General features: G+C 31.8%; 3 protein-coding genes across 6 annotated transcripts; 1 reads left to right on the forward strand and 2 right to left on the reverse strand.

The window, feature by feature from the left end:
* Window positions 1–545: 545 nt before the first annotated feature.
* On the forward strand, window positions 546–3,425 carry LOC106618717 (cytosol aminopeptidase). The gene is made up of 8 exons (XM_014236569.3): window positions 546–841; window positions 942–1,057; window positions 1,158–1,293; window positions 1,667–2,172; window positions 2,312–2,531; window positions 2,601–2,850; window positions 2,915–2,988; window positions 3,062–3,425. The coding sequence occupies exons 1-8, from the start codon at window positions 728–730 to the stop codon at window positions 3,227–3,229; spliced, it is 1,584 nt and encodes a 527-aa protein (XP_014092044.1). The 5' UTR covers window positions 546–727; the 3' UTR covers window positions 3,230–3,425.
* A 61-nt stretch (window positions 3,426–3,486) lies between these two features.
* On the reverse strand, window positions 3,487–12,202 carry LOC106618725 (glutathione synthetase). 4 transcript variants are annotated; one of them, XM_014236585.3, is made up of 11 exons: window positions 11,990–12,201; window positions 11,672–11,814; window positions 11,428–11,593; window positions 10,924–11,136; window positions 9,523–9,695; window positions 6,269–6,311; window positions 6,079–6,204; window positions 5,890–6,002; window positions 4,978–5,191; window positions 4,743–4,913; window positions 3,487–4,066 (listed from the first exon to the last, which is right to left on the reverse strand). In XM_014236585.3, exons 3-11 carry the CDS (start codon window positions 11,575–11,577, stop codon window positions 3,788–3,790), a joined length of 1,482 nt encoding a protein of 493 aa, XP_014092060.2. In that variant the 5' UTR covers window positions 11,578–11,593; window positions 11,672–11,814; window positions 11,990–12,201; the 3' UTR covers window positions 3,487–3,787. The 4 variants fall into 4 exon arrangements, with proteins under 4 accessions (XP_014092060.2, XP_014092058.2, XP_014092061.2 ...); XM_014236583.3 differs by having other exon boundaries at window positions 11,672–11,858; XM_014236586.3 differs by lacking the exon at window positions 9,523–9,695 and adding an exon at window positions 6,941–7,074 and having other exon boundaries at window positions 11,672–11,858; window positions 11,990–12,199.
* Window positions 12,203–16,423: 4,221 nt separating this feature from the next.
* Window positions 16,424–23,116, reverse strand: Vap33 (VAMP-associated protein 33kDa). The gene is made up of 7 exons (XM_014236582.3): window positions 22,577–23,116; window positions 17,653–17,805; window positions 17,481–17,587; window positions 17,271–17,370; window positions 17,119–17,198; window positions 16,950–17,054; window positions 16,424–16,804 (listed from the first exon to the last, which is right to left on the reverse strand). Exons 1-7 carry the CDS (start codon window positions 22,629–22,631, stop codon window positions 16,652–16,654), a joined length of 753 nt encoding a protein of 250 aa, XP_014092057.1. The 5' UTR covers window positions 22,632–23,116; the 3' UTR covers window positions 16,424–16,651.
* Between the last annotated feature and the right edge of the window lie 954 nt (window positions 23,117–24,070).

Consider the following 24,070-nt stretch of genomic DNA (forward strand, 5'->3'; position numbering starts at 1 on the left):
TTTTATAGTGCCATATATATTAATTCTGTTAAGATGTTATTGTGATAATTTAAACTTCGAATATTAGAAAATGTTGTCTTTATCATAAGCTGCAAAACATTGGCATTTCTAGGTGTCAACGGCTTACGAAAATTTTCTCAGGATAGTTGGGTTTACGTAATAGGAACGGATAAACATATGGCAAATAAGTTTTTAATATAACTGCTCTTTTATATATACATATACACTTACAAATGTTTCTCACGATTTTCGTGTTTTACCGACATACTTCTTAAACACATAATCCTAATCCCCAAAATGTCATAAAAATATTTTAGAAAATATATGATTTATTAATCATTTGTATCTTGAATTAATCCTCATGGCAAAGATTGTGAAAAAATGCGATATCATATGCTTATATTATGATAGTGCAAGAAAAAATACAATTAAAATAAAACAAGAGCACTTTGTAATTACATATGAAAAATAAATTACAAAAAATGCACCTTCGAAAGCAATCAATTATGATCCAAACGGTTTAATAGTTGGCTCTCAAGTAAGAACCATTTGCACTTTGTTTCTAGACACTCAAACGAACTGTAACAAGCTGTGAAAAATATTCAGTCAGATCTAAATTTCAATTTTATTTTTTATTGAAAATTTTTAAGCTGAAAACCGTTTTATATATAAAAATTTGCATAAAAGGAAATAATTAAAATTAAATTGATAAAACTACTTGCAAACTATGTCCTCGCTGCGCATAACAAATTGGCTAACAAAATCTCTGCTGAGATTTCGGAATGTGAAAAATTTCCAACAAGTCTATCTGAGGTGTTACGCCGATGATTCGCGTGTGACGGTAAGCGCCAACAAATTTAAACCGTTTCAAATACATACAATGATCCAATGCTCGAAACACTTGTTGTGATGATAAATCTCTCTATTACACCACCATACAGAAAGGACTTGTGATCGGCCTATATCAGAAGGAGGGCGAGAAGGAGGCAAAGCTAACATCGAGTGGAGAGAAATTCGATGACCGTGTGCAGGGCAAAGTATCTGAGTTAATCAAAGAGTGAGTATAAAATATTAACATGTATTAGATCGAATTGTACGACGCACAAGTGACCAATATCAATGCATGCCGTGACCATTGTGTTTTCGTGTGAATGTAGAACGAATCTATCTGGAAGATTGGGCAGAGGAAAGGTTTTCAATAATATTGATCAAGAATTTCGATCTATAGCAGTGGTTGGTGTTGGGCGTGAAGGCGCTGGTTTCAATGAGTTGGAAATGTTGGATGAAGGCATGGTAAGAAGATAAATAATATGGATTGTTCCCAATTACTGACAGTTAGTTAGAAATCATTTTGACAATAGATAAATTTTCTGCGTTGAAAACATTTTGGAAAATGTGACATTTAAAATTTTTGATTTAAACTTTCATTGAAAAAAAAATTGACAAGAAAATCTTGTTTCATAAAAAAAATTACTTACAATGATCGTTTATGTAACGAGTTTCAAAGTAAACAATACTACATGGGAAGGGCATAGACGTTTCAAAACAATGATTAGTTTTGATACAAAAAATAAATTTAAAGAATACATAACCTTAAAATAATACCAGCTACTATTGGGACATACTATAAGTACTTTTTCTATAAAATAACGAAATTTTTACATAGGAAAATGTTCGCGTAGCAGCTGGTGTCGGTGCACGTAGCCTGCAGATGCAAGGCTGTTCAGAGGTTTTTGTCGATTCAATGGAATATCCCGAACAGGCGGCCGAGGGTAGTGCTTTGGCGATTTGGCGTTATCAAGATAATAAAATGAAAAAAGACCGAACAGTAATTCCTAAATTAGAATTGTATGACTCACCCGACATAGACGCTTGGACACGTGGTCTATTTAAAGCCGAAGCACAAAATCTTGCACGTCGTCTTAGCGACGCACCAGCCAACCAAATGACTCCTACCACATTTGCACAAGCTACCGTCGATGCGTTATGCCCATGTGGTGTAACTGTGGAGATTCGTACAATGGAGTGGATAGAGCAACAACATCTCAACTCTTTTCTAATGATCGCGAAAGGTTCGTGTGAGCCGCCTGTCTTGTTGGAGATAAGCTATTGTGGCACAGCTCCCGAAGATAAACCGATATTGTTGTTAGGCAAGGGTATGACATTCAATAGGTGAGCATATAACGGCTATAATTGAAGTGTGTACGCAGCAAATATGGTATAAAGTAAAAAAAATTGAAAGAAACCAAAAATTTAAGGAAATACTTATTAATAATTTTTTAACTAAAATATTTTTATTCTTCTATTTCAGTGGCGGCCTCTGCTTGCGTCCATGCAAAGGTATGGATGAATACCGTGGAGCCATGGCCGGTGCTGCTGTTGTTGTCGCTTCCATTCGTGCCGCCGCGGCTTTATCGTTGCCCATTAATATTTCCGCTGTTATACCACTTTGCGAGAATATGCCTTCGGGCATGGCTTGCAAGCCAGGTGACGTGGTCACATTACTCAACGGCAAATCATTGGCGATACGCGTAAGAAAGCACACAAAGCAAAAAAGCTAAAAATAAATTGTGATTTTGTATGCTGCTTTTCTTAACTAGGACACGGATAAGGCTGGCGTTGTGGTGATGGCTGATCCATTGATCTATGCACAGACTACATACAAACCACGTCTGGTGGTTGATGTGGCTACGCTTGGTAAGGGTGTCAAAAAAGCGTTGGGTGGTGGAGCTACGGGCATATTTTCAAATTCCCATTACATTTGGAAGCAATTCCAAAAGGCTGGTTCACTAACAGGCGATCGCATGTGGCGCTTACCATTGTGGAACTACTATAAATATTTGGTTACGAGTGAGTATCACCACTTGAAATTCAATAACGCTTTACATTTTTTATTTTATTTTATTTTTGCTAGACCATGTTAGTTTTGATGTCAGCAACAATGGTTCTGGACCGGCTTCATCATGTCTGGCAGCGGCAATATTGCACGTAAGTTTTGAACTTTCCTGAATTTTTTTATTAACTTTTATTTTTATAATTTAATTACTTTAACTTTATGCAGCAATTTGTGCCCTGTGTCGATTGGGCTCATTTGGATATACGAGGAGTCGGTATGTTGACAAAATACGGTACTCTGCCATATTTGTTGAAAGATCGCATGACGGGCCGCCCAACTCGCACTATGATACAATTCCTATATCAAATGGCCTGTCCAGACCAACAGAAGTAGTAGTGGTAGTAAGCGTATAAACGCCAAATTTTCTACTCACCAAACCCTGCCACGACGCGCCTGAGAGAGGCCCTCAAAGAAGAAGAAGAAGAAATGTATTTGTATATGAAGATGTGTAGTAATGTCCTGAGGTCAAAATTTTATCTGTGTTTTAATTGTTTCTTTCTTAATCATTCTAAATGGCGATGTTTATATATTTTTGATTATTGCTGTGACATGTTCTACTCAATACAAATACATATATTTTTAAAATATGATTTGTATTAAAAAATTGTGTTCTACTTTTTTATTTAATAGCATATTATGTACATACATGATAAGTAGTCGTGATATTTTTTTATTAAAAAAAAAAAAACATTCCAAAATTTTATCAAAATAGGCAAAAGCCAAAAACTCTGCAAAATAGTAGCTTCAGATTTACGTTATGTTTAAAATTGGCAAATATCAAAAAGACTAACTTTTTACCGCTCGTAAAATAAAAAAATTTAGAATACTTAAAAATTAGATATGAAGAAAAGTGTGAATTTTTTTAAAAACCAAAACATGATAATTGAAACCCTAATCCAGTAAATAAGGACTATCCAAGGCGCCAAGTCCCGCTGCAACACCGCCCTCGTTCGCAGTCGAGAGTTTCGTGCGCAGCATATGACCCGCTTGGTAATTGCAAATCACATTATCCACATCACCTAGTATTACACCAAAAATGCCCAGCTCTGAAACGAGATCAACCACTTCTGGTGGCGATTTGCCACCCGGACGTATCATGTAACCCTTGGATATTGGTGGCTGAATTAGATCCATAAGAATCCAGGCGGCGCGTTCAACGCGACTCATTTTCTGCAAATCACAAAGCAATCAATGAAATATATACATACGTAAATAAAAAATATAGTATGTTTGGAAAATGTCATGATTGTTATAATTTTTTTTTTTGTTTTTACAGAATCGAAAATTAATTATTTTAAAATAATAAAAAAAATAGGAAACGTTAACTTCGGCTGCCCTCAAGCTCTAATACCCTTCACAGGGTCATAAAATTTTAATTATTTCGATCAGTTTGTATGACAGCTATATATTCGGAGATTGTGGCATTGTCTTAGACAATAAGCTATGCCAAATTTCGTGCATTTCTTGTCAAATAAAAAAAGTTTTCTATGCAAGAGCTAGATTTTGATCGTTCAGTTTGTATGGCTCTGACAAATGAGCAAGTGTGAAAAATTTCAAATCGATAGCTCAAAAATTAAGAGACTAATTCACGTATATACTGACTGACGGTCAGATGGATATGGGTAAATTGACTCAGCTCGTCCCGCAGATCATTATATATTTACTTTATAAGGTGTCCGACGTTCCTTTTTGTGGTTATAAAACTTCGTGGCAAACTTAATACTACCTGTTCAGGGTGTAAATTTAATACTTTCTTGAGAATAAATACTTGCTCAATTTAGAACACACAATTTGCCTTTGAGGCATTTACTACATATAGAATATTGTTCAAGAAAGTAGCACTTACCCGCAGTGCATCTGGAATGTCAACACCATATACATTATTACCGCCGCCTTCGCGTTGTGGCTTCAGCACAAAACGTTCCGGTTCTTTCAATGCCATTTCGTATGAGGCATTGCCTGCTTCAGAGTCATCCAACGAGTAGAGCCCAGTGAAGATTTGTCCCACAGCTTTTATCTGAATAGAAAGATGTTTTGTTTTCTCACAATCTTAAATAAGGTATTAATTTTATTCTTCCAACCTTTTCTGGGTCGCTTATAAACCGTTCTAGCATCGCGGGTTGAGCAAGCGCTTGCTGTACCTTCTTAGTGCCGGCTAAATGGTAGTGTATGGAAGGACATTTTATCGCACGCGAACACTCCATCATATAACGCGCATCCCATTCATCTTGCGAGTGATAATGCCGAGGTTCATAGCCGGCGCGGAAATAAATGACAGCCACTTCATATTCACAGCTGTAAAATTATGTTTGTCAGTTAAGATATTATTTTATTTGGCAAGATAAAATTAAGCCAAGAAAGGTAGGACTAAGTTAGAACTAAACATTATATTATTTAGTTGTAAACCAAAACACTAAATAGTATTCTGTAAGGGGATATATGCAATTGTGAATATCGAAAATTTGTTTTGCATCGAAATTTTGAAGTTCAACCGGTAAATAGTTTTGGAGATATGAGCGCATTAGTAGGATTTTTAAAACTTAGTGTAATCGGCTCCCAAAACTTTAAACGCGTTCTTCTCGAAACTCTATTATGAAAGTCCGTGAGGAAATTTTCTCTCAAACGGAAACGGAGACCTTCTTAGATATATTTGTCAGGTAATGATCGGAGGAATAAGACTAGTAATCGATCATTAACTATATTCATTTTGATTTGAGATAATTTTTAGCAGAAAATCTTTCTTTGGAGGTCCTCCTGGAGATGGGCTACGTACTCAAGGGAATACAAAATGAGTAAAGTACATTAGATTCCGTAAATGAACCTTTTTATTTATTTATTTTATTTTTTTTTTGAGCAAAATGTTTCTACAAAAAAAAAAAAGCATAATAAATGCGTTTTTTCTGACTTGAATATATGCCTATATTAAAGGTCTCTATGCAATTTTTCATTACTTATAAATATGCATATTAACTATTCAAATTACAATAACTTACAGTAATAGCTCTTTATTTGGTCCCAATTTACCCTCTTTATGCACCTCCGTTAGAGTACGACGTAATACTTTTATATTTGGGCGCTGTTCGCGTATATAAAACTCATGGAAACGCTGTAATATTAATATATATGTATATTTAAATTAATAAAATTGTAAATATAAAGAATATTTTCAAATATTTACACACCTGATCGCAAATATTGTAGGAAACATCTTCGATGACAAAAAGAATAACCGCTTTGGGCTCAGCATATACCTCCCACGCTTTGATCATGCCACCACAAAGGCTGGACAAAGCAGTGTTTTCGGGCATCTAGAAGAAAAAAAATGGTTGTAAGTATTTGATTTTCAAAATTAGCAAAAAATCGTATACTCACATTTTTAATTTTATCCGCATGTCCCAACTCGCTCATTACAAAGCTATGGAAGCATGAGAAAATATATATGCATTCGATTAAAAATATTTTACATAATTAAAATTTAAATTAAAAGTTAAGCACACAAATAAGTTTAAAAGCTAACGGTAAACCTTTAAATTATATTATGTCTACAATTGCGCCATAAACTCGACAACTACACACTATGTATATATTATGTAAGCAAATTAATGAGTAAAAGGCGTTTTAAACTAAACACATTTGCAAGGCCAACTAAAATATTCTAACCTATCTTGAAACTATAAATATATATATATATAAATATAACATCTAACATAACTATGGATTTCTAGATAAATAAATAAACAAGAAAAATAAGTTACGTGCAATAAGTTGGAAAATAAAACGTATTAAATGACATAAGTTGGTATTTACAAATATTAAGCAGGGCTACAAATATTTAACAAGCGGCGTAATTGTACACTAGGCTTTGAAAAATTAATATACATAGTTTAATTAGTTGATTTGCTGAAAAAATTGGATATATTTTGCTTGTGCTTACACAGAAAAAAAAATTAAATACATACATACACATATAGAGCATAAAACAAAAAATAGGAAAATAAAAAAGAGAAAAAATATAATTTGATGTTGTGGAAAAAATTAAAATACCTCTGAAGAGGCATCATTTGTGTGGAGATGCCACCGAAACTAGAGGCAATCGTGTTGATTTCAACTTGTTTAACTGAATTGTCTTCGAACATGTGAGCCAAATAGTCGGAACGTAATAAACCGAGCGAATAAGCCTGAAAATTGATACACATACAAAGATTTACTTCATAAGAAAAATACGTTAAATGTTTTAATGGAAAATTATTTGTTGGTAAATTTAAGAGCATAAGTGACATATTGAGAAAATTATGCACTCAATTCTTAAACCACCACGAACACTACCGACTATTTAAGTTATAGCTGAACTTGGTGCTTGCTAATTATTGCTTTGATGTTTAGTGACTTTGCTTTCGATTTGGTTTTTGGTGGAATTGGTGGTGGAATGCGTTTTCGATGCGATGTGAGCAATTCTTTAAGTTGATTGAGTGATTTGATTTGATTTGGAAAAATGAACGAGCTAGCTCATACTGCAAATGTTTCATAAAAAATGCGTATTTACAATGCTAAGGTTTTAGGAATGATTAAAATAAAATTTGAAAGCAAAATTTAGTTAATTTTACTAAATTCACTTGCTATTGTACGTTCAGAATTGATATGACTTGTGAAAAGAAGAAATCACAACGTAGTTCTCAAATGCTTAGAGGTGTTGCATTTGATTGCACTTTGCCCACTTTTTAAACGCTTTGATTGCTTTTAGTTGATTATATTTTAAAAAACAATTTCCGAAAATTCCCCGGCCAAACTGTGTGCCAAACAAATGCAAAAATGTTAATAGTAAAGTCTATAAAAAAAAGTTTAAAAATTATTATATGAGAGGAGAAAAAACGAGTGGGGTTGCAAAATAAAATGAAAACACAAATTTAGTGGCAAGATAATAATAATATTAAGAAATAAGTTTCATATGCAAAAATAAAGCACTCATGCGTTGCAGCACAAGCAATAAGTTTTTAAATACAATAAAATTATATTAAAATGGACTTTCATTATTAAATTCTGTTTTTCTAAAGTTACTGTTTTTAATATAATACAAAAAATACGTTAGGTTATAATTAAATATTTAATCGAAAAAATTGTGCTTTGTGCTACTTAATATCCTTTTTACTATTGAAATGAATTTATATAACAATTAACAACTATAAATCACAAAATAAATCACTGAACTTGTCCTCTAAAATTAGCTCGACCTGATGTTCACTTAATATGCGTGTTTGCGTAACTCGAACGGACCAGGATTTACATCCGGCTAGGGACAGAGAACTCAGCTGCATTGCCAAATGCATTTTGGGGCATGTTTAATATTGTGACAACAAAAACAACAACAACCAAAAAAATGGGTAGTTTTCAAAAACAGCAGGCGTTATATTATTGAAATTATTGAGATTTATTTGCAGTTTAACATCGAAATAGTTTTCATAAACTAATAACAATTTCATGACACTACAATAATAACAAAAAAAAAGTCAAAGGCCAAGAAAAAACAATAGCTTCGACTATTCCGAAGTTATAATATCTTTCACAGGTGTATTTCTTATAGCTTAAAAGGATATAAAAAGATCATTATCTTGATTGTGATCGGTCAGTTTGTATGGTAGCTATATGCTGCATTGGTTCGATATCGGCGGTTCGGACAAATGAGCAGCTTCTTGGGGAGAAGGGTACTAATTCGCGTATATACAAACAGACGAACATGGCTAAATCGACTCAGCTCATCATGTTGTTCATTTATATGTAAATATTTTATAGACTCTCCGACGTTTCGTTCGGGGTGTTACAAACTTCGTGCCAAACTTAATATACCTTATTTAGGGTATACAAATGTCATATAGTTAGAAAATATTTAAAAAATTTTATAAAATATATTCTTCAAAACATGCGAGAAATTTTTTTTCACTACAGCAATAATAACCATGAAAACTTGAAGAGGGACGAATCGAACAAAAACTGTGATAAACGAAAAAGGTGTCAATCAGTAGAACTCTAGCAATGAAGCAAGTAGTAGAAGGCCGTTAATATTCTCTAAAGATAATTGAACAAGCTATTAACCACGCCTACTATATTATAATCGTTAATTTTTTTTTTCTAAGTTACTACAAAGTAACTGTTTTGAAAACCTTTATTATTACTATTAAAAAAAATTTTATTGGCTCACTTCATTCTTAGATTAGAAAAAAATTAAATAAATATTGAAAGCATGCAAGCATTTATGCAAAACCAACATATTATACTACAATAAATGCAAATCATGAAAAAAGAACAAAAAAATACAAACTAAAAAAAGAGAGCTTAAAGGAATTATACTAAATTAAAACCAATATAAACCTAGCATGTATAGAGCAGATGCTTGTTGCAAAATAGTTCTAAATGAAAAATTACGCCATAAGAACTGTATGTATGTATCTATATAATAAAGAATAAAAAAGACGCTTTGCGAAAAATAAGCTTTTCTTCAATCAAATTCATAGTTTTTGTAGCTAGCTATTAAATTAAGTAAATGCATCAAATCAACAATTTGTTTGGCTACACGCTATTGTTACAGTTAAAATATGGAAAGAATAAAATGAAATTAATAATGAATTTTGCACCTTTGTATATCTTTGCTTACTGGTCCTAAATGGCCAAAACCAGAAGCTATAGTGTTAATTTCAACTTGTTTCCAGCAACAGTAGGCACACGGGGTTTGTTTCTCTTTTTCTAGCAATTCTGCACAATTCGTCTCCAACATCAAATCACTGCGCAATAGGCCCAACGAAATTGACTACATATAATATTATATTTGTGTAATTATTTCAGTGTGGTGCATTTTTAAATTTAATTAATTTTGATTGATTAGTTTTGATTTTTTTATTGATTTTTTTTTTGTAGTCGAATTTTTAAGATTTTTTTTTTAATTTTTTGTGGTAATTTTTTGATTTTTTTATTAATATTTTTTTGTGTTAAAATTTTTGAGTTTTTCACGTTTATATTATGTACGATTCATACGATTGCCAGTGAGCGTACGTGTTCATATGACCATAAACAAATAATGAAATAATCAAAAAATTAGAAACCATCAGACAAGAAAGTGATATTAACAAATTACTATATATTTATTCAACCAATGTACATGTGTAACTAATTAACTACTAATGTGGGCAAGTAACAGAATGTGAATGTGCGATAACAAGTAATTTATTAAAATTAAATGAGGATATGACGCGAATGACTTAATTTATTGCCTTTCATATAATTAAGCAGCATATTAATTTCGATGTTTTTTTGGGGACTAATCAATGGTTTAGCTACCACTACAAGCTAATTGAATATGTTGTATATTATTAACTTTCACTTTATTTCTTTATTTCTTGCCTGGAGAAAAAAATCATAGAATATAATCCTAATAAAAGCTTTTAAGATGAGCTTTTGCTTAGATTACGATCAACAGAAGATTTAATGAAGAAATGTGTGAATCTAGCAACTTCCGAGCATTATTATTATATTTATTGAATATTTTGCCTCAATCAAGCCACATCGAGTTCCAGTGACAATACATTTTTTATTTGTTTTGATCAAAATTAGTCATTTAACATTTCTTAAAGAAATATGCAAAATTTTAGATCATATAAGCCGGCTTAAAACATGAAGGATGATCCATTTATCGAAAACCCTATACACAGACACAACAAATAGTCTTCACTGACAGTAAGAACAATTCGGACGGTATACATGTCAAAGTTTTTAAATAATAAAGAAATATTCAAGCATAAAGCACCATGTCATGATGGCGAAATTCAATCAGAAATCCTGATATTCGTAAGTTTTAAATTTATTTTTGAATCTAGATTTTAGATATGAGTCTATCATCAATGGGTATTGTACGGTACAGAGGTGTAAAATGTTCTTCATGAAAATTTTTATTAACAATAATAATTGAAATTGCAGTATAATTCGAACAATTTATGAAAGATTATTGATATCGTATAAGTGATGCATAACTATTATCTTACCTGTCCAAAACCATTAGCGAGTACTTTTTTGTACACATTAAATAAATTTGCAGTGAACTCATCCACTTTTACAGTTTCGGCTAGAGTTGTTGTTAGAAATTCCTCATCATGCGCCACATTATGCATCAATTGATTGATTATGGTTTGCAAATTCTTAGCCTTTTCAAATTCTTTGCGTGGGAAGGACGACGGCATCAATATAAACGGTGCAAACTATGTATGTAATATAAAACATGTAAGATAATTAAATAAGCAAACTTAAACAACAAAAAGTCAAAATATATCCATATGCAAACATGTTGTGCGCTGTCTGTTTAGTTAATATTAAGCGGTAATAAAATACAGTATTATGGTTATGAGAATTTGCATATCATTCACACACACAGCGGAGGGAAAGGGTTGGCATTCGAATTTCACAACTACTATAGTATTTACTATACATATTATATATACTATATATTATATATATCGTATGTATGTATAATGAAATGTCTGGCAAATTACATTTAGTGAATCCGGGCTAAAGTTGGCTTTGGAGCGCATAGCAGCACCATGCATAATAGCCCAATCTTTCGCCTTTTCCGTCACATCAATCAATGTACGTTCTTCAATTGACAATGGTATGCAAGGTTCGAGTACCGGTGTTTCTGACATTTTTCAGATTAGTGATCTACACCATTATTGAAATTAATAAAAAAAAAGTCAATATAGTGTAAATGTTTATCCATATGCAATTTGAGCAAATTACCAGGTAGAAGATTCAAACACTGGAGTTTCGATACACAGTTTATCAACTTCTATAACGCAATACCGTTTTTGTTACTATCTTATTTTATCTTGCGTCTTCAAACCGTTTCGTCACTAATAATTGCCACTACTCAATGTCGATGGCTGCAAGAAAAAAACAAAAACAACCTGTAGGTACTACACCGCACCTACGTCATCATAATGTGTAAATTAGTAAGTTTAAAGGTATATTTGCACAGCTAAAAGCTAGTAAAACCTATGTAATTAGTAGACAAACGCTACTTTGCTTATATATTAAACAAAGCAATTCCACACCAACCTGCTCGGTCCTAACTTGATTCTAAGGCACGTGACTCACGTAACTGGAGAAGTAGAATTTCAGTTTTAATTTTGTAACTGGCTTTGTATTTTAATGTTTTAACTTTGTTGTTGTTTCAAAACATTTCGCTGCGAGCTAACCAAACCACGGATAATTTAGAAACCGAAATGATAAAGTTGATACTAGTTTACTATATGAATTGGCAGCCGAAAATCTTATCAACAAAAACAGCTGAGAGTGGTGCCCACTTGCTGGTATTTCTTTATATTTAATACCGATAAACATTAGGTGTGTTCACTATACAAAAGAAAAAATGCATAGTACTGGGCATAGAATAATAGAGATGAGATTAGGCCAAGCTCTTATCGTTAATTTTTATACTATTGCAACATGTCGCCACAGAAAATGATAGTTTGGTTCACCTAACGGTTGTTTGTATATATATATAAATAAACCTTCATCTATCTCGATTAGTTTTAGGTGATACAATATATACATATAAAAGATCAAGATGATGGACGAGTTGAAATCTGGAAGTCTGTCTATCCGTCCGCGAATCTGTGCAAGCTGTAACTTGAGTAAATATTAATATATTGATGGTGAAACTTGATACAAGTGTTCCTTGCCAAAGAAGTGAGGACGAGTTCGTAGATGGGCGTAATCGGACCACCCACAAAACGAAATTAACCATAAGTAAGCCGCAAATTAAGATACCCAACCTTTATTTACTACAACGAATCGCAATAAAGGGGGACCTGCGGGTTAAAAAATTTTAAAAAGTGGGCGTGACCCCGCTCCTTAGTATATTTATTGTATATATCTCCCAAACCGTTCAAGCTATATTATCCAAATTTGCATAGGACAAATTCTCTCAATACCTCTTGCAACAGTGTGAAAATAGGAGAAATCGGTTGATAAGTACCCTCACTCCCCTTATAACACTTTTGTTAAAAACTGCTATAAAGGCAATAAATTAATAACTGAATGTATCAGAGACACGCCGCCCACATTTAGGTGAAATCACACATGTATCTCTGGACCTACTTGACCAATTTCAATCAGTTTGGTGAAAATGATTATTTTGACATTCCCATGTAACAGTGCGAATTTGACGAAATCGGATTGCAACCACTCATACTTACTATATAACACAACTTTAAATTCAATTTTATTCTTTCACTTTCGGTCAATATTTACCTTAACCCCGTATAACTAATACCAATATTTTCGAACATTCGGCTGACTTTACTCTTTATATTATATATTGTTGATGGCACGTGAGGGACCTTAAAGAAACTCAGAGGGACTAGAAACTCAGAAGGACAGACTAGCTAAAATCGGGTCAATACTACACCTATTACTATATCGGCCAATATGTAAGATATCTTAGCAAAATTAACTGAACGCATAATATTGAATAGACTTTAGCTTAGTGCCGAAAATATGTGAAATTGTATTATACAACATATAATAATTTCCGTTATTCTAACAAATCTTATAATTGAGTGGTTTAGCGCTGAACATCATTGGAGTTGATTTAGACCTTGGTCTTAATCTCACATCCCCAATATCATCAATTGCGATTCTGGTTGACGTTTTGCACATCAACTCAATATATTTAACTTTCAAACGTTCTTAAAAGAATTTTTGTTAGTAGGAGGATGCGTAGCAAACCTAAGTGCGGAACTTTATTCCGCTAAATCTAACATACTCTGCGTATTAAGTATACTTCGTGCTATTATAGAGTTAGTTATAGTAGTCAATACATAGTTATGTAAAAGTTAAAATAAAAGTATACGCAAATTGTAATTTTCCATTTATTATAATATATTTAAGGTAATTTTTGCATTTTTCGTTTCTGCGCGGGTTTTCGTTAATTTTATCTATTGGTTTATTTCATCTGTTTATACTTGTTGTATGTATTTTTGTTTGGTTTTGTTTCAGTTTGGTAATATACTTTTATTTTATTAAATAATAGTTTCAAAAAGTTTAATGGAAACACTTTTTATGCAAGTTTTTATAGCGTATTTATGTAATTACTGCGTATCTACAGTTTTACGCGCAGCCATTGTTGCATTTCTTTTTTAATTTTATGTTGTTTGTTGTAATAGCTGGTTATAAAACAAAGCGATTTTTGTTTCTAGTTTTTTTTCGTTCTTTGTTTTGTTAATTGGATGTTTAGTTTTCTAATATTTTTCTTCAATGATATTTCCTTACATTTTAATTAACAATTTAAAGAAAACCATTTGCTTTATATATTTCTTTTAAATTACATTTATATACGTCTTTCATTATTTAAATTATTTGTTCAATTATTATATTTATGTATAAGTATGTATATAAATATGTATTTAAATAATGCAATCAAGAGTTTCCATTCTTGTTAAGGTATGTTCGTGTTGTCTTTCCACGGCAAAACAGAAAAAGAATCGTAAACTACAAATTTTCACTTCTTATTTTGCTATCAATGCATTGTAAAACAATGAATGTTTAGTTTAGCTCTTTTGCTTATTGTTACAACATTGCGGAACATTTGCGGCAGGACTCGCAAAATCAAAGTCCTCTATATAGTCGTCCCGAAATTTGGTAATTAAAGTTGCTCAACAAAAGAACAATCAGAATAATAAAAAAATCACCGATTTATATATATTCTAAGATTTTAAAAATAACGATAGAAACGAGTTTAAGGAAAAAATGGTAAAAGCGAAGAAAAATTTGCTCTAAAAAATTAAATACAATTAATTGAACAAAATTGTAAACTCGTACATACTGTATGTACGTATAGGGTATGGTTACAAATACCAGCACATGTAAAATGATACATGAATTTATGTTCGATATAGATAATGCTCTATATACTATCTGGGAGCAAATATATAACATAATACATTTAAATTATGTTTTATAAAAGAACGATAAAAGAATTTGTAGACCATTTATTTTTATTTTATTTATTAAAAAAATAATAATAATTATAATTGTGAAATAAATAAAGATTTTTGATTTTAATTGAAATGATGTATTTATTTACTTAAGCGTGAGAAATTACCACAAGAAAGAATACATACATACATACATTTCGGCAAAAGCATATAGTATATTAAAATTAAATGAGAATTAAATACAAAACAACGCTAATGATAATTCGAAGTAACCGAAGCATTTTTATAGTTCCAACAAGATTACACAAAACTTGAATAAAATTATTTTAATTAGTATTAAGAACAAAAACTGTTGCACGAAACTAACAGATGTCGAACCGTTGTATACGTGTTTACTATGGCATATTTAGTTGTGGGAGAGCAAGTAAACGCAATCTAAGTGCAAGTGCTTAACTAGTGTTCGAATGCAGGTTTTGGTTTAAGTATGCCTATTTATTACTTTTCATGTTCTGTAGAACGTTACACATACGTGAAAATAATAAAATTTAAATTTATTGAACGCACGGCGTGAGGGGGAGAATAACTAAAACTTATAAAAAAAAGTAAGCATATATTGCATAGTGCGACCTACAAATTTTGTAGTTAGGAAACAATACAAACTTACAATTTATATGTATGTATATGCTCACATTTATTAGACTTGCTTATTTAAGTTCAATATTGGGAAAATTTGAATAAATTGTTTATTTATATTTATATTTGAATGCATGCATATTAACTTAGGAAATGTTTAAAAAGAAAAATAATAATAATAAAAGACAACAAAAACTGCTCAATGCCACAAATTAAGTGATTCATTTTTAGAGCTACGTATACTAATAATATATTCATATGCGAAAAAGTTTTCGTATCTGCAAAGGCAAATTAATTAGTACTTCTTTATTCTATTCAGTTAACGGTCTCAATGGTAAAGACCCTGCTACAACGTTTTGTTGCTACTATATTTATACAAGCATGATCCAAAAACATACAATAAAATATTAAACCTAACGCTTTATATAGTGCATATTTTAAATATTTAATTATTCATTTCTTTTTTTCACTTGTTGCTATATAATATAAAGTTATGAATAAATGCCGTGCCAACGTTCAATCGGTGCCCTTTGGCTATGCAAAAAGTGTATTCTGCAAGCGTTTACACAAAAACACACACAATTTATAGATTTTGAATTGCCGTCCTTACTCCATATGTTCAGTCAACGTTCGTTTGTCTACCTTACACCGAGCTTTATACATGTTTGCTTGCTATTTCATTATAAATGTGATACTTTGACTGTTGTTGTTATTTAGCGCGTTTGTTTTGTTTCTTTAATTGCAAATCATAGTGTTTCTTAGTTTAACTGATGTTTTTCTCAAGTTTTTTTTTCGTACATTTGTTTGCTTATGCCCATTTATGTGTATGGTTACATGCATTTCAAAACAAACTTTCAACAATTTTCATTAATTTTTTAGCTGGATTTTTTTCTTGTTTTTGTTTTTTTCATTATGTTTATTTTTCGTTATGTTTATCTTTAATCATTTGATCATTTCCTCCTTTCTAAGTTTTGTTGTTTTTTATTTTTGCTTCTTTACTGTTGCTTGGTTTTATATATAAGTTTCTTTTTAGTTTCGTTTTCTTCGTTTATCTGTTTGTGTATGACGCCGTTTTTCATTTTATGTTGTTGTTATTTTTATTGATCAACATGTCAGCACTTCAGAGTTTTGTATGCGTGGTATGCATTCAAAAATATTTGCCAAACAGAAAGCCAAATATGGCCGCAACAATCGACAACGCTATATAGAACACCGGAATTTGTTTCTCGCCCAGAATAGGTGTATAGGCCTGATCGTACATCGGTTTCGAATATGAATCCCGTACTTTGACGATTTCATCCTAAAAAAAAAATTTAATATTTATTAAAGCTTCGAAGTTATATGACATTGGAAAAATTCAACTTTTGTGGCAGCTATTTTCGCATAAACTGTATAAGTTATGCGGTTAACTGTGTGAAAAAGTAGAAATATTATACAAAAATTACCGTAAGATGACGCTTCTCTCTTTGCAATTTCTCATTGTCTTCACGCAGCCGCCTAATGTCGGACAATAGCTCTTCACGTTGATCCGATGGTTGCACATTTGATACCTTTAAGCATTAAAATCAAATTAAAAACATTTGTAACCGTCATATTTAGCTAGTTACAACTTACTTTCTCTTCGCGAAATGGAATTGCTTTATTTTCTGACTCAATCATTTTTACTGATTCTTCCTTTACAATTTCATTGGCGCCTAATTAAAAGTAATAAAGCGAACATTGATTGAATAAAATGCGTGAGAGTAAATGAGTTAATTGCATGCTACCTGAAGCACCACTGCTGTCTGCGGCTGACGTTACAGTTGGCATCTCGAAGACACATCTCAATTTCACATCCATCAACTGATGTGGTTCTGACTCTTTCCACTAAAGCAAAATATAAAAAATAATAATGAGCGTGTAAAAATTGTCGCAAACATGTCTAAATGACTAAGTTGCATGCTGTTTGTTAAATTAATTTCGCTTCATTTACTCACCAACTTGTTCCAGTCTTCAACAGGGTGATCGAGCACAACCAGGCTCTGTACCATGAACTTATGCTTATTTTTGTCGTTGGGATCATACACAAAAGGTTGTAAACAAACTGAAAATTTTAGGAAAATATGAGATTTAAAAATAATTGTATATTTCTGTATTTCGGTAACTAACTTTCAATCCTGGCATGCGTATGTGGTTCGAGTGAACCGAAATTTGGACGCACACAATATCGTTTTGGAGCGGTCGTTTTTATCTTGAACAGTATAATATTATCTGTTGGATTGGTTATTTTCATAACAGTGATAACGGGACGAGTGAAGGGACCTGTAAATACAAAAATTATTATAAAGTATTTTGAAAAATACGTATCTTGTTGCAGTCACATAAGTATAATTGCTAAAGAAAGAATTAAATATTATTAATTTAAAAAAAAAGTAACAACTTAAATTATATATATCTATAACAAAGAAAATCATTTGTAAAATTTACCCTCCAACAGAAAACTCTTGTGTATTTATTTACTCCTGCTGACATTTTGGTTGCTTCATCAATTTTTTTTGCTTGACAAATTTCTGATCAACGTGATGATCAACTCTCATTTTCTCTTCAGGTTTCCACAATTTTGACAGATTTTTATGCGCGGAACAGAGTTTGTTGTAATAATTATCAAATACACTAATATATCTAACTTTAAAAGAACAAAACTATACATAGCTCGCAATTGTTAATATTAGTAAAATTTACTAATTCATTACTGCATACACTTGCAATGAATTTAAACACCTACCAAGTGGCAATAAAACGCACGGGGACTATTATTAACCTGCAATTTAGATTTTTGATAGATTATGGAAAAAATACCAGAGCCAAAAACGAAAAATAAAATGGTAGTAATTACCAGCTGTGGCAATTTGTATGGCAACGATTGCACAGTATATATGTATGTATTCGGGTGCATAAATATGTAGTGTGCCAAGGTTTCGACACACACACTTTCACATAGTAGTTACACGAATGTTAAAAGTAATTATTTTAAACTTATCAAATGGTCTTCACAACATACGTGTATATGTATGTAAATATGTGGCTTTTAGGGTTAAATTAATATACGTGTACATTCGAAAGAGTATACTATTTATTCGTTGCAGTGGGTGTGAAAACAAAATCTTCTTTTTAAAATCAGTAATCTCGGTTTATAATTTATAGTTTAAAGCAATAGTTTATTAAATAATAAACTTGCAACACAAGTTGCACACATTGTTTACATTCTGACTGGGAAATCATTTTACCTCAAGATTGCAATTAATAAACGTCAGTTGCAGGGCTATTCAGCTCACTGGCAAATTGCAAAGCATTAACTGCTTGGTCAAGTATTACCCCAATATTGAATATATGACGACAAAAACATGTTTGCAGATGTTTAGGAAGTGCACACAAAACATAAGGTAGAGGAGAAAGTGTAGTTCTAAGTTTTACGATGAACGTTTGAAGAAGAGTGCACGTAATATATAGTTGGACTTGGCAAACCTTAATTTTAACATTTTCAACATCACAAAATAATTGTTGGGATATTCTGTAGAAATATTTCGTCGAAATTTTTGTTAGTTATCAAAATATGAATTTGAAATACATATGTTTGTCACTGCATGATGCTCACGTACAAATTACTAAAACAAATATGAAACGGTAACCCCGTTAGGGGGTTAAAAGCGCATTTTTAGAAAGCTACAATTTCACTTATAGTTTTATCGGCAGGGCATAAGAAAGGATGTTGTAGTGTAATGAAACCTGGATTTGAATAGAAATAAGACAATATAGAATAAGTAAGTCAATTCACATATCTGCTGAACCACTTAAGCTCAAAGCGGCTACCATAAAACAAGTTCCAACAAAAGACATGAGATGGCGTACACAATGAAATGAAATAGAAAAATAAACATTGGCTTTCTTTGGTTATTGTTCTTTGCGCATTTTTTTACCTATAGGTTTATATTTCGTTCAAGGTGTACAAGTAGCGATATGTTTCGATTGGCTTTGCACTCGTCCTCACGCGGTTGTCCTCTGTTCGAGTAGCAACTAGCAACAATAAGCAAAATACAATTGTGTAGTGGGCGACAGTGGTTAGATTATAACTAAGGGTGAGTTACTTTGCGGTAGATACATACATATATATAATATGTATGAAAGGTACGCAAAGGAAAACTTAGTTCGTCTTTGGCGTTTTGTAAGAATGAAAGTAGCAATATGCATATTTCTATATATGTATTAATACAAGACCTGCTTCGTACAAACGTTAGTGTCGACTTTACACGAATTCGTTACTTTTGTCGCCTTTTAAATTTCTAGCCGGTAATTTGAAACCTGCCATAGTAAAAGCCCATAGTCTTAGTAAAATATGCTTTTATGCTAAATATTGTAGGAAAAGGGGAAAGTAAATAGCACATGTATGGTTTTAGTAGGGTGATGATGTATATGTATATCTTAAATCACATAGTACATTTAAATATGATTTATTTTTTCTCTATTTCAATAGAAAAATATATATGTACTAATGCGGTCGGTCCTTAGCCCCAAACATTCGGTAAATCCGCACTGTCCTTGTATTTACGTATGTATGCATGCATGAAAATGTACAATTGTGTGCAGTTTATTGCCAACAGCTGAACATTTGAGGAACACGCTCACACCGCTTCCATTGCGTCATTTTGTCAGAATGCGTTTGAGACGTTTGACTAATGTTTTTTATAACGCCATGCGGTGTCGTTGTGCTTTATTATTTAACAAATTTCCATGCTTCGTCGCCATTCTTGCTACATACGGCAATACTCATCCACCAACTAGTTTAGTGATGTGTGGCGCTTAGTTCGTTGTTTAGGCAGTCAAAGTTTACAGAATTGCTTTTTGTTCGCCTGACACCCTCACCCTAGTTTATTGTTTTCAACAAACAAATTAAAAATCGATTTTTCCCAAATTGTGGTCGTCTAAATTAAATAGACATATGTACATAATTGTAGTATAGACGAGCATGATTGATTTAATAAGAATTATGAAGAAATTTTGCAAATGTTTGAAATGTTATTTTTTTCTAATTGCTTTTGTGGTGCATTTTTGTATGTATGTATATTTATGTAACTGTACATCAGTATGTCTCATTTTTACTGCCAAAAATTACAAAATATAAACAGCTTTTGGTTAAAAGATAATACTAAGATGCCAAAACCAAATTTTATTAACAAATAAAAAAAATTTAAATCAGTATCAACTAATACATAGCAACAAATACGAAATATTTTAGCATTATTTTTTCTTTGCACTGTATTAAGTGATGCATGATTGCGCTATTTTATTCCAAAAGCAGAAATATTCTTTATTTAACAAATACCGTTAAAATTAGTCTTTATTTTAAAGTGCAATTTCCGGCATTGTATACAAAAAATTATTACGCGTACGCAAATTATTCAGTACGAATTTATATATAATTTCGTTTTTTATTATAGACATTATACATATGTACATAGATTACTTTCCCGGACCATCATATTGCTTATATGGTACATATCTTATCTTGAAAAAAAAAACTTTTTTTTTAAGCATATAGACTTTTCGGAACCATTGAACTGTATTTGGTACATATATTGCATATGTATACATATACATATATAATAGGTACATAAAATATATACAAATCTTAATTTTTTGGCTACATTTCAAAAAATACATATAAACAATTCCGACAATACAAACCAACAACAAATGCTTCATATAAATAAATCTGTAGTTAGAGACATTTTCTGTTGTTTCGAAATATTAATATGAACCTACGTATACATATATATATGCAAGTTAGAATAAAAAATAAATACAATTCAGCTAAATTATGTTTTTGGGACGTGTTTCATACAATAAATGCCAAAATGCTTTAATGGTTTTTATTTACTTACATCTGCATTACAACCACATACACATACATGTTAATTGTTGACTGATACCGGCGGTTAATATTAAAATTATTATCAAAACCGGCAAATCGCCCGCAGTACGAAAGCAATAAACACATATTCACTTTTATAGAGTGAGATGACAATTTTAAATATGTAACAATAGGTATATCAATATATTCTTGGAAATACCTCTAAAAACAAATCATGTAGTTCAGTGAATTTAGGTGTCGCTTAAAATATCATTCATTTAGGGCTCATTACAAGATGTCCAATTTTAAAAGCTTCTGGATGCAAAATAGAACTCAGAAAGCGCAAAGCTAAACTATAAAGTTTGTATAACTACTAAGAAATGGCTCCATGTTTGTTTTCAAATTTTTGCTTACATACAGAAAAATTTATGCAAGACCTTAAATATTATCACACATTTACCAAGCAAACTATGTATATTTTTAAACTCATGCGTGGATCATGCGATTTAGCAAAGTAACGATAAGGTATTCAAGGAGTCCGAGCAATTTATGAGAACGATAATAGATTTTGTAATTTTAAGCGTTTTAACATTTGTTTTGGAAAATAGATGACTATCGAATATTTTTTAGTTGCAGAGTACAAAATCCATATGTTAATCCATCCAAGTTCAGTCCAAATGTCGTAGAGAAAATATAAAACAGAATTCTTGATAAATTAATTAGCTAAAGGTAAGTGCAAAAACATCTAACACAGCGAGGTTCGGCCCGTACCTCATTTCAAATGAAATAATTACTGGCAATTTTCACAAACTAATTGAATATAGGCACACAATGTAAACTAAGAATGTTGACTTTGATTCAATAGAAATTAGTAACCTTTAAGTTAGACTTTGATTTGAAAGTGCGCAATATACAGTTAAGTTAGAATTATAGTCTATAAAATTGTTTATGCTTTTATATATAAATACAACAATTAGAAGTGTGCCTACCATGAAAAATAAACATTTATTTTTCATTTATTAAGTGCTCTATGACTTGTGGTCAGCGTCGCCGCTGACGTTGCTTTTCGTATTGCTATCTGACAGACGTCTCTAAATGTTACGACGAAAGTGTCGGCTCCCATTCCCCATACTTTTGCCTTATGTCTTAATTGTAATTTTTTTCCTAATGGGTTCACACACTTACCTACAAAGCGCAGTTCGCCTTTTGGCTCAATGATCAATTCCTTCGGCTTCTCCATTGTCGAAGCTGGTGGCGTAGTAGTTGTTGTAGTCGCTGCCGTTTTGGTGCTTTTATATTAACTATGTCTCAAATAATCCAATAAAGTATGTGGGTATACTTTTATTTATTTCAAATTTTATTTTCTTTCCTCACTATACACATCCAAGTTTGATTACTAATGTTTCGCCGTTTTTTTCTTTACAGGCAACTAATGCGATTCGATCCCTGCCAATAACGCTGCTACTGCGCTTTTCTTTTGCTACTTTCTGGTCGTTCTTCTTCCACTTGTGTGTTTTACAGTTCTTAGTTGTTCACGTAGGTTATCTTTTAATAATATTGCCGACAGAAACAAATTTACCTTTTACTCCACGAGAAAAATATTTTAAATTTAAAATAAATTGACCAACATTTAGACACTTATTTCCACAATTCTGTTAGTTCGCTTTTTACTCGTTTGCTGCACCTCTGATTCGCTCATCAATTTTTTGGCAAGTAAAAATTTTGCAACGCATGCGTCATTTTGAATTATTCGCCGTATTCTGACAAGAATTCGCCGGAAATGTTTTTCGTCTTGAGCGTGTCCACTTAACAACGTTACAGGGTTGCATGGGCTAAATAAAATAATACAGATTATCGTATAGAAATATATATTCATAATCACGAAGAATTTCCTCTTCAACGTTTGTTTTTCTAAAAATATATCCATTTACTCTAGAAACAGTGAAAACTAGCATATTTTTATGTTAAAAGTTTCGCTTAACTCATTATTTATCCTAAATATTCAAGGAAATAGGATACACCGGGTTTTTAATTAATTTATCTCTAAATTTGTAAGAGGCATCTTAGAAAATATACATAAATTAATAACTTGATATGTTATTATTTATTAGCCAAAATAACTGGTGGTGTAAGTTTTTTAACTTTTAGTAAAAAAATCGAATTTTTTACCACTACGAAATAATTAATTTCCGGCGGTTATTGGTTCAAATATAACTCTCAAAGTACCAATCATACGCATGGTGGGCATGGTTTTTATAAAAAAATACCACAAGAACTGTAAACAATTTATATTTTGAAAATAAAATTATAATCTGAATATCGACGAGGTATCCCAACTAGTCATAATGACAGTAAAATGAAATGCCGATACCAAATGCCGACACCAAAGCCGAAACCATATGAGCTTTGTCCCAGGCGAAACGAAGTTTTCTACATTCCTTTCAAACCATATGAGCACAGCGGTAAGCAGAGGAGTTCGAAAGAGGCAGACCTTTTAAATATTCTCTGGGTCCATCGTCCTTCATGCTGACGATTGACCAAAAACAACAACGAATCGATGATTCTGAGCAGTGTTTGTTGCTGTTCTGTTGTTGTAAACCCGCATTATTGCATTAATATATGACTAGATGTAATATGCCCTCATCATTTTATTCCGGGACCATATATACAGTCATCCCA

Source organism: Bactrocera oleae, chromosome 5 (assembly GCF_042242935.1).
Source record: "Bactrocera oleae isolate idBacOlea1 chromosome 5, idBacOlea1, whole genome shotgun sequence".
Lineage (NCBI taxonomy): Eukaryota > Metazoa > Arthropoda > Insecta > Diptera > Tephritidae > Bactrocera > Bactrocera oleae.

Coding starts and splice junctions, on each gene's coding strand:
- LOC106618717 (XM_014236569.3), top strand. CDS start 728: ATGTCCTCGCTGCGCATAACAAATTGGCTAACAAAATCTCTGCTGAGA. Junction 842..941: donor CCGATGATTCGCGTGTGACG/GTAAGCGCCAAC, acceptor ACCACCATACAG/AAAGGACTTGTGATCGGCCT. Junction 2,532..2,600: donor GCAAATCATTGGCGATACGC/GTAAGAAAGCAC, acceptor TTTCTTAACTAG/GACACGGATAAGGCTGGCGT.
- Vap33 (XM_014236582.3), bottom strand. CDS start 22,631: ATGGAGAAGCCGAAGGAATTGATCATTGAGCCAAAAGGCGAACTGCGC. Junction 17,806..22,576: donor AGGCGAACTGCGCTTTGTAG/GTAAGTGTGTGA, acceptor TTGTATTTACAG/GTCCCTTCACTCGTCCCGTT. Junction 16,805..16,949: donor GAGAGAAGCGTCATCTTACG/GTAATTTTTGTA, acceptor TTTTTTTTTTAG/GATGAAATCGTCAAAGTACG.
- LOC106618725 (XM_014236585.3), bottom strand. CDS start 11,577: ATGTCAGAAACACCGGTACTCGAACCTTGCATACCATTGTCAATTGAA. Junction 6,312..9,522: donor GTAAGCAAAGATATACAAAG/GTGCAAAATTCA, acceptor ATGCTTCCATAG/CTTTGTAATGAGCGAGTTGG. Junction 4,067..4,742: donor ACATTCCAGATGCACTGCGG/GTAAGTGCTACT, acceptor TGTGATTTGCAG/AAAATGAGTCGCGTTGAACG.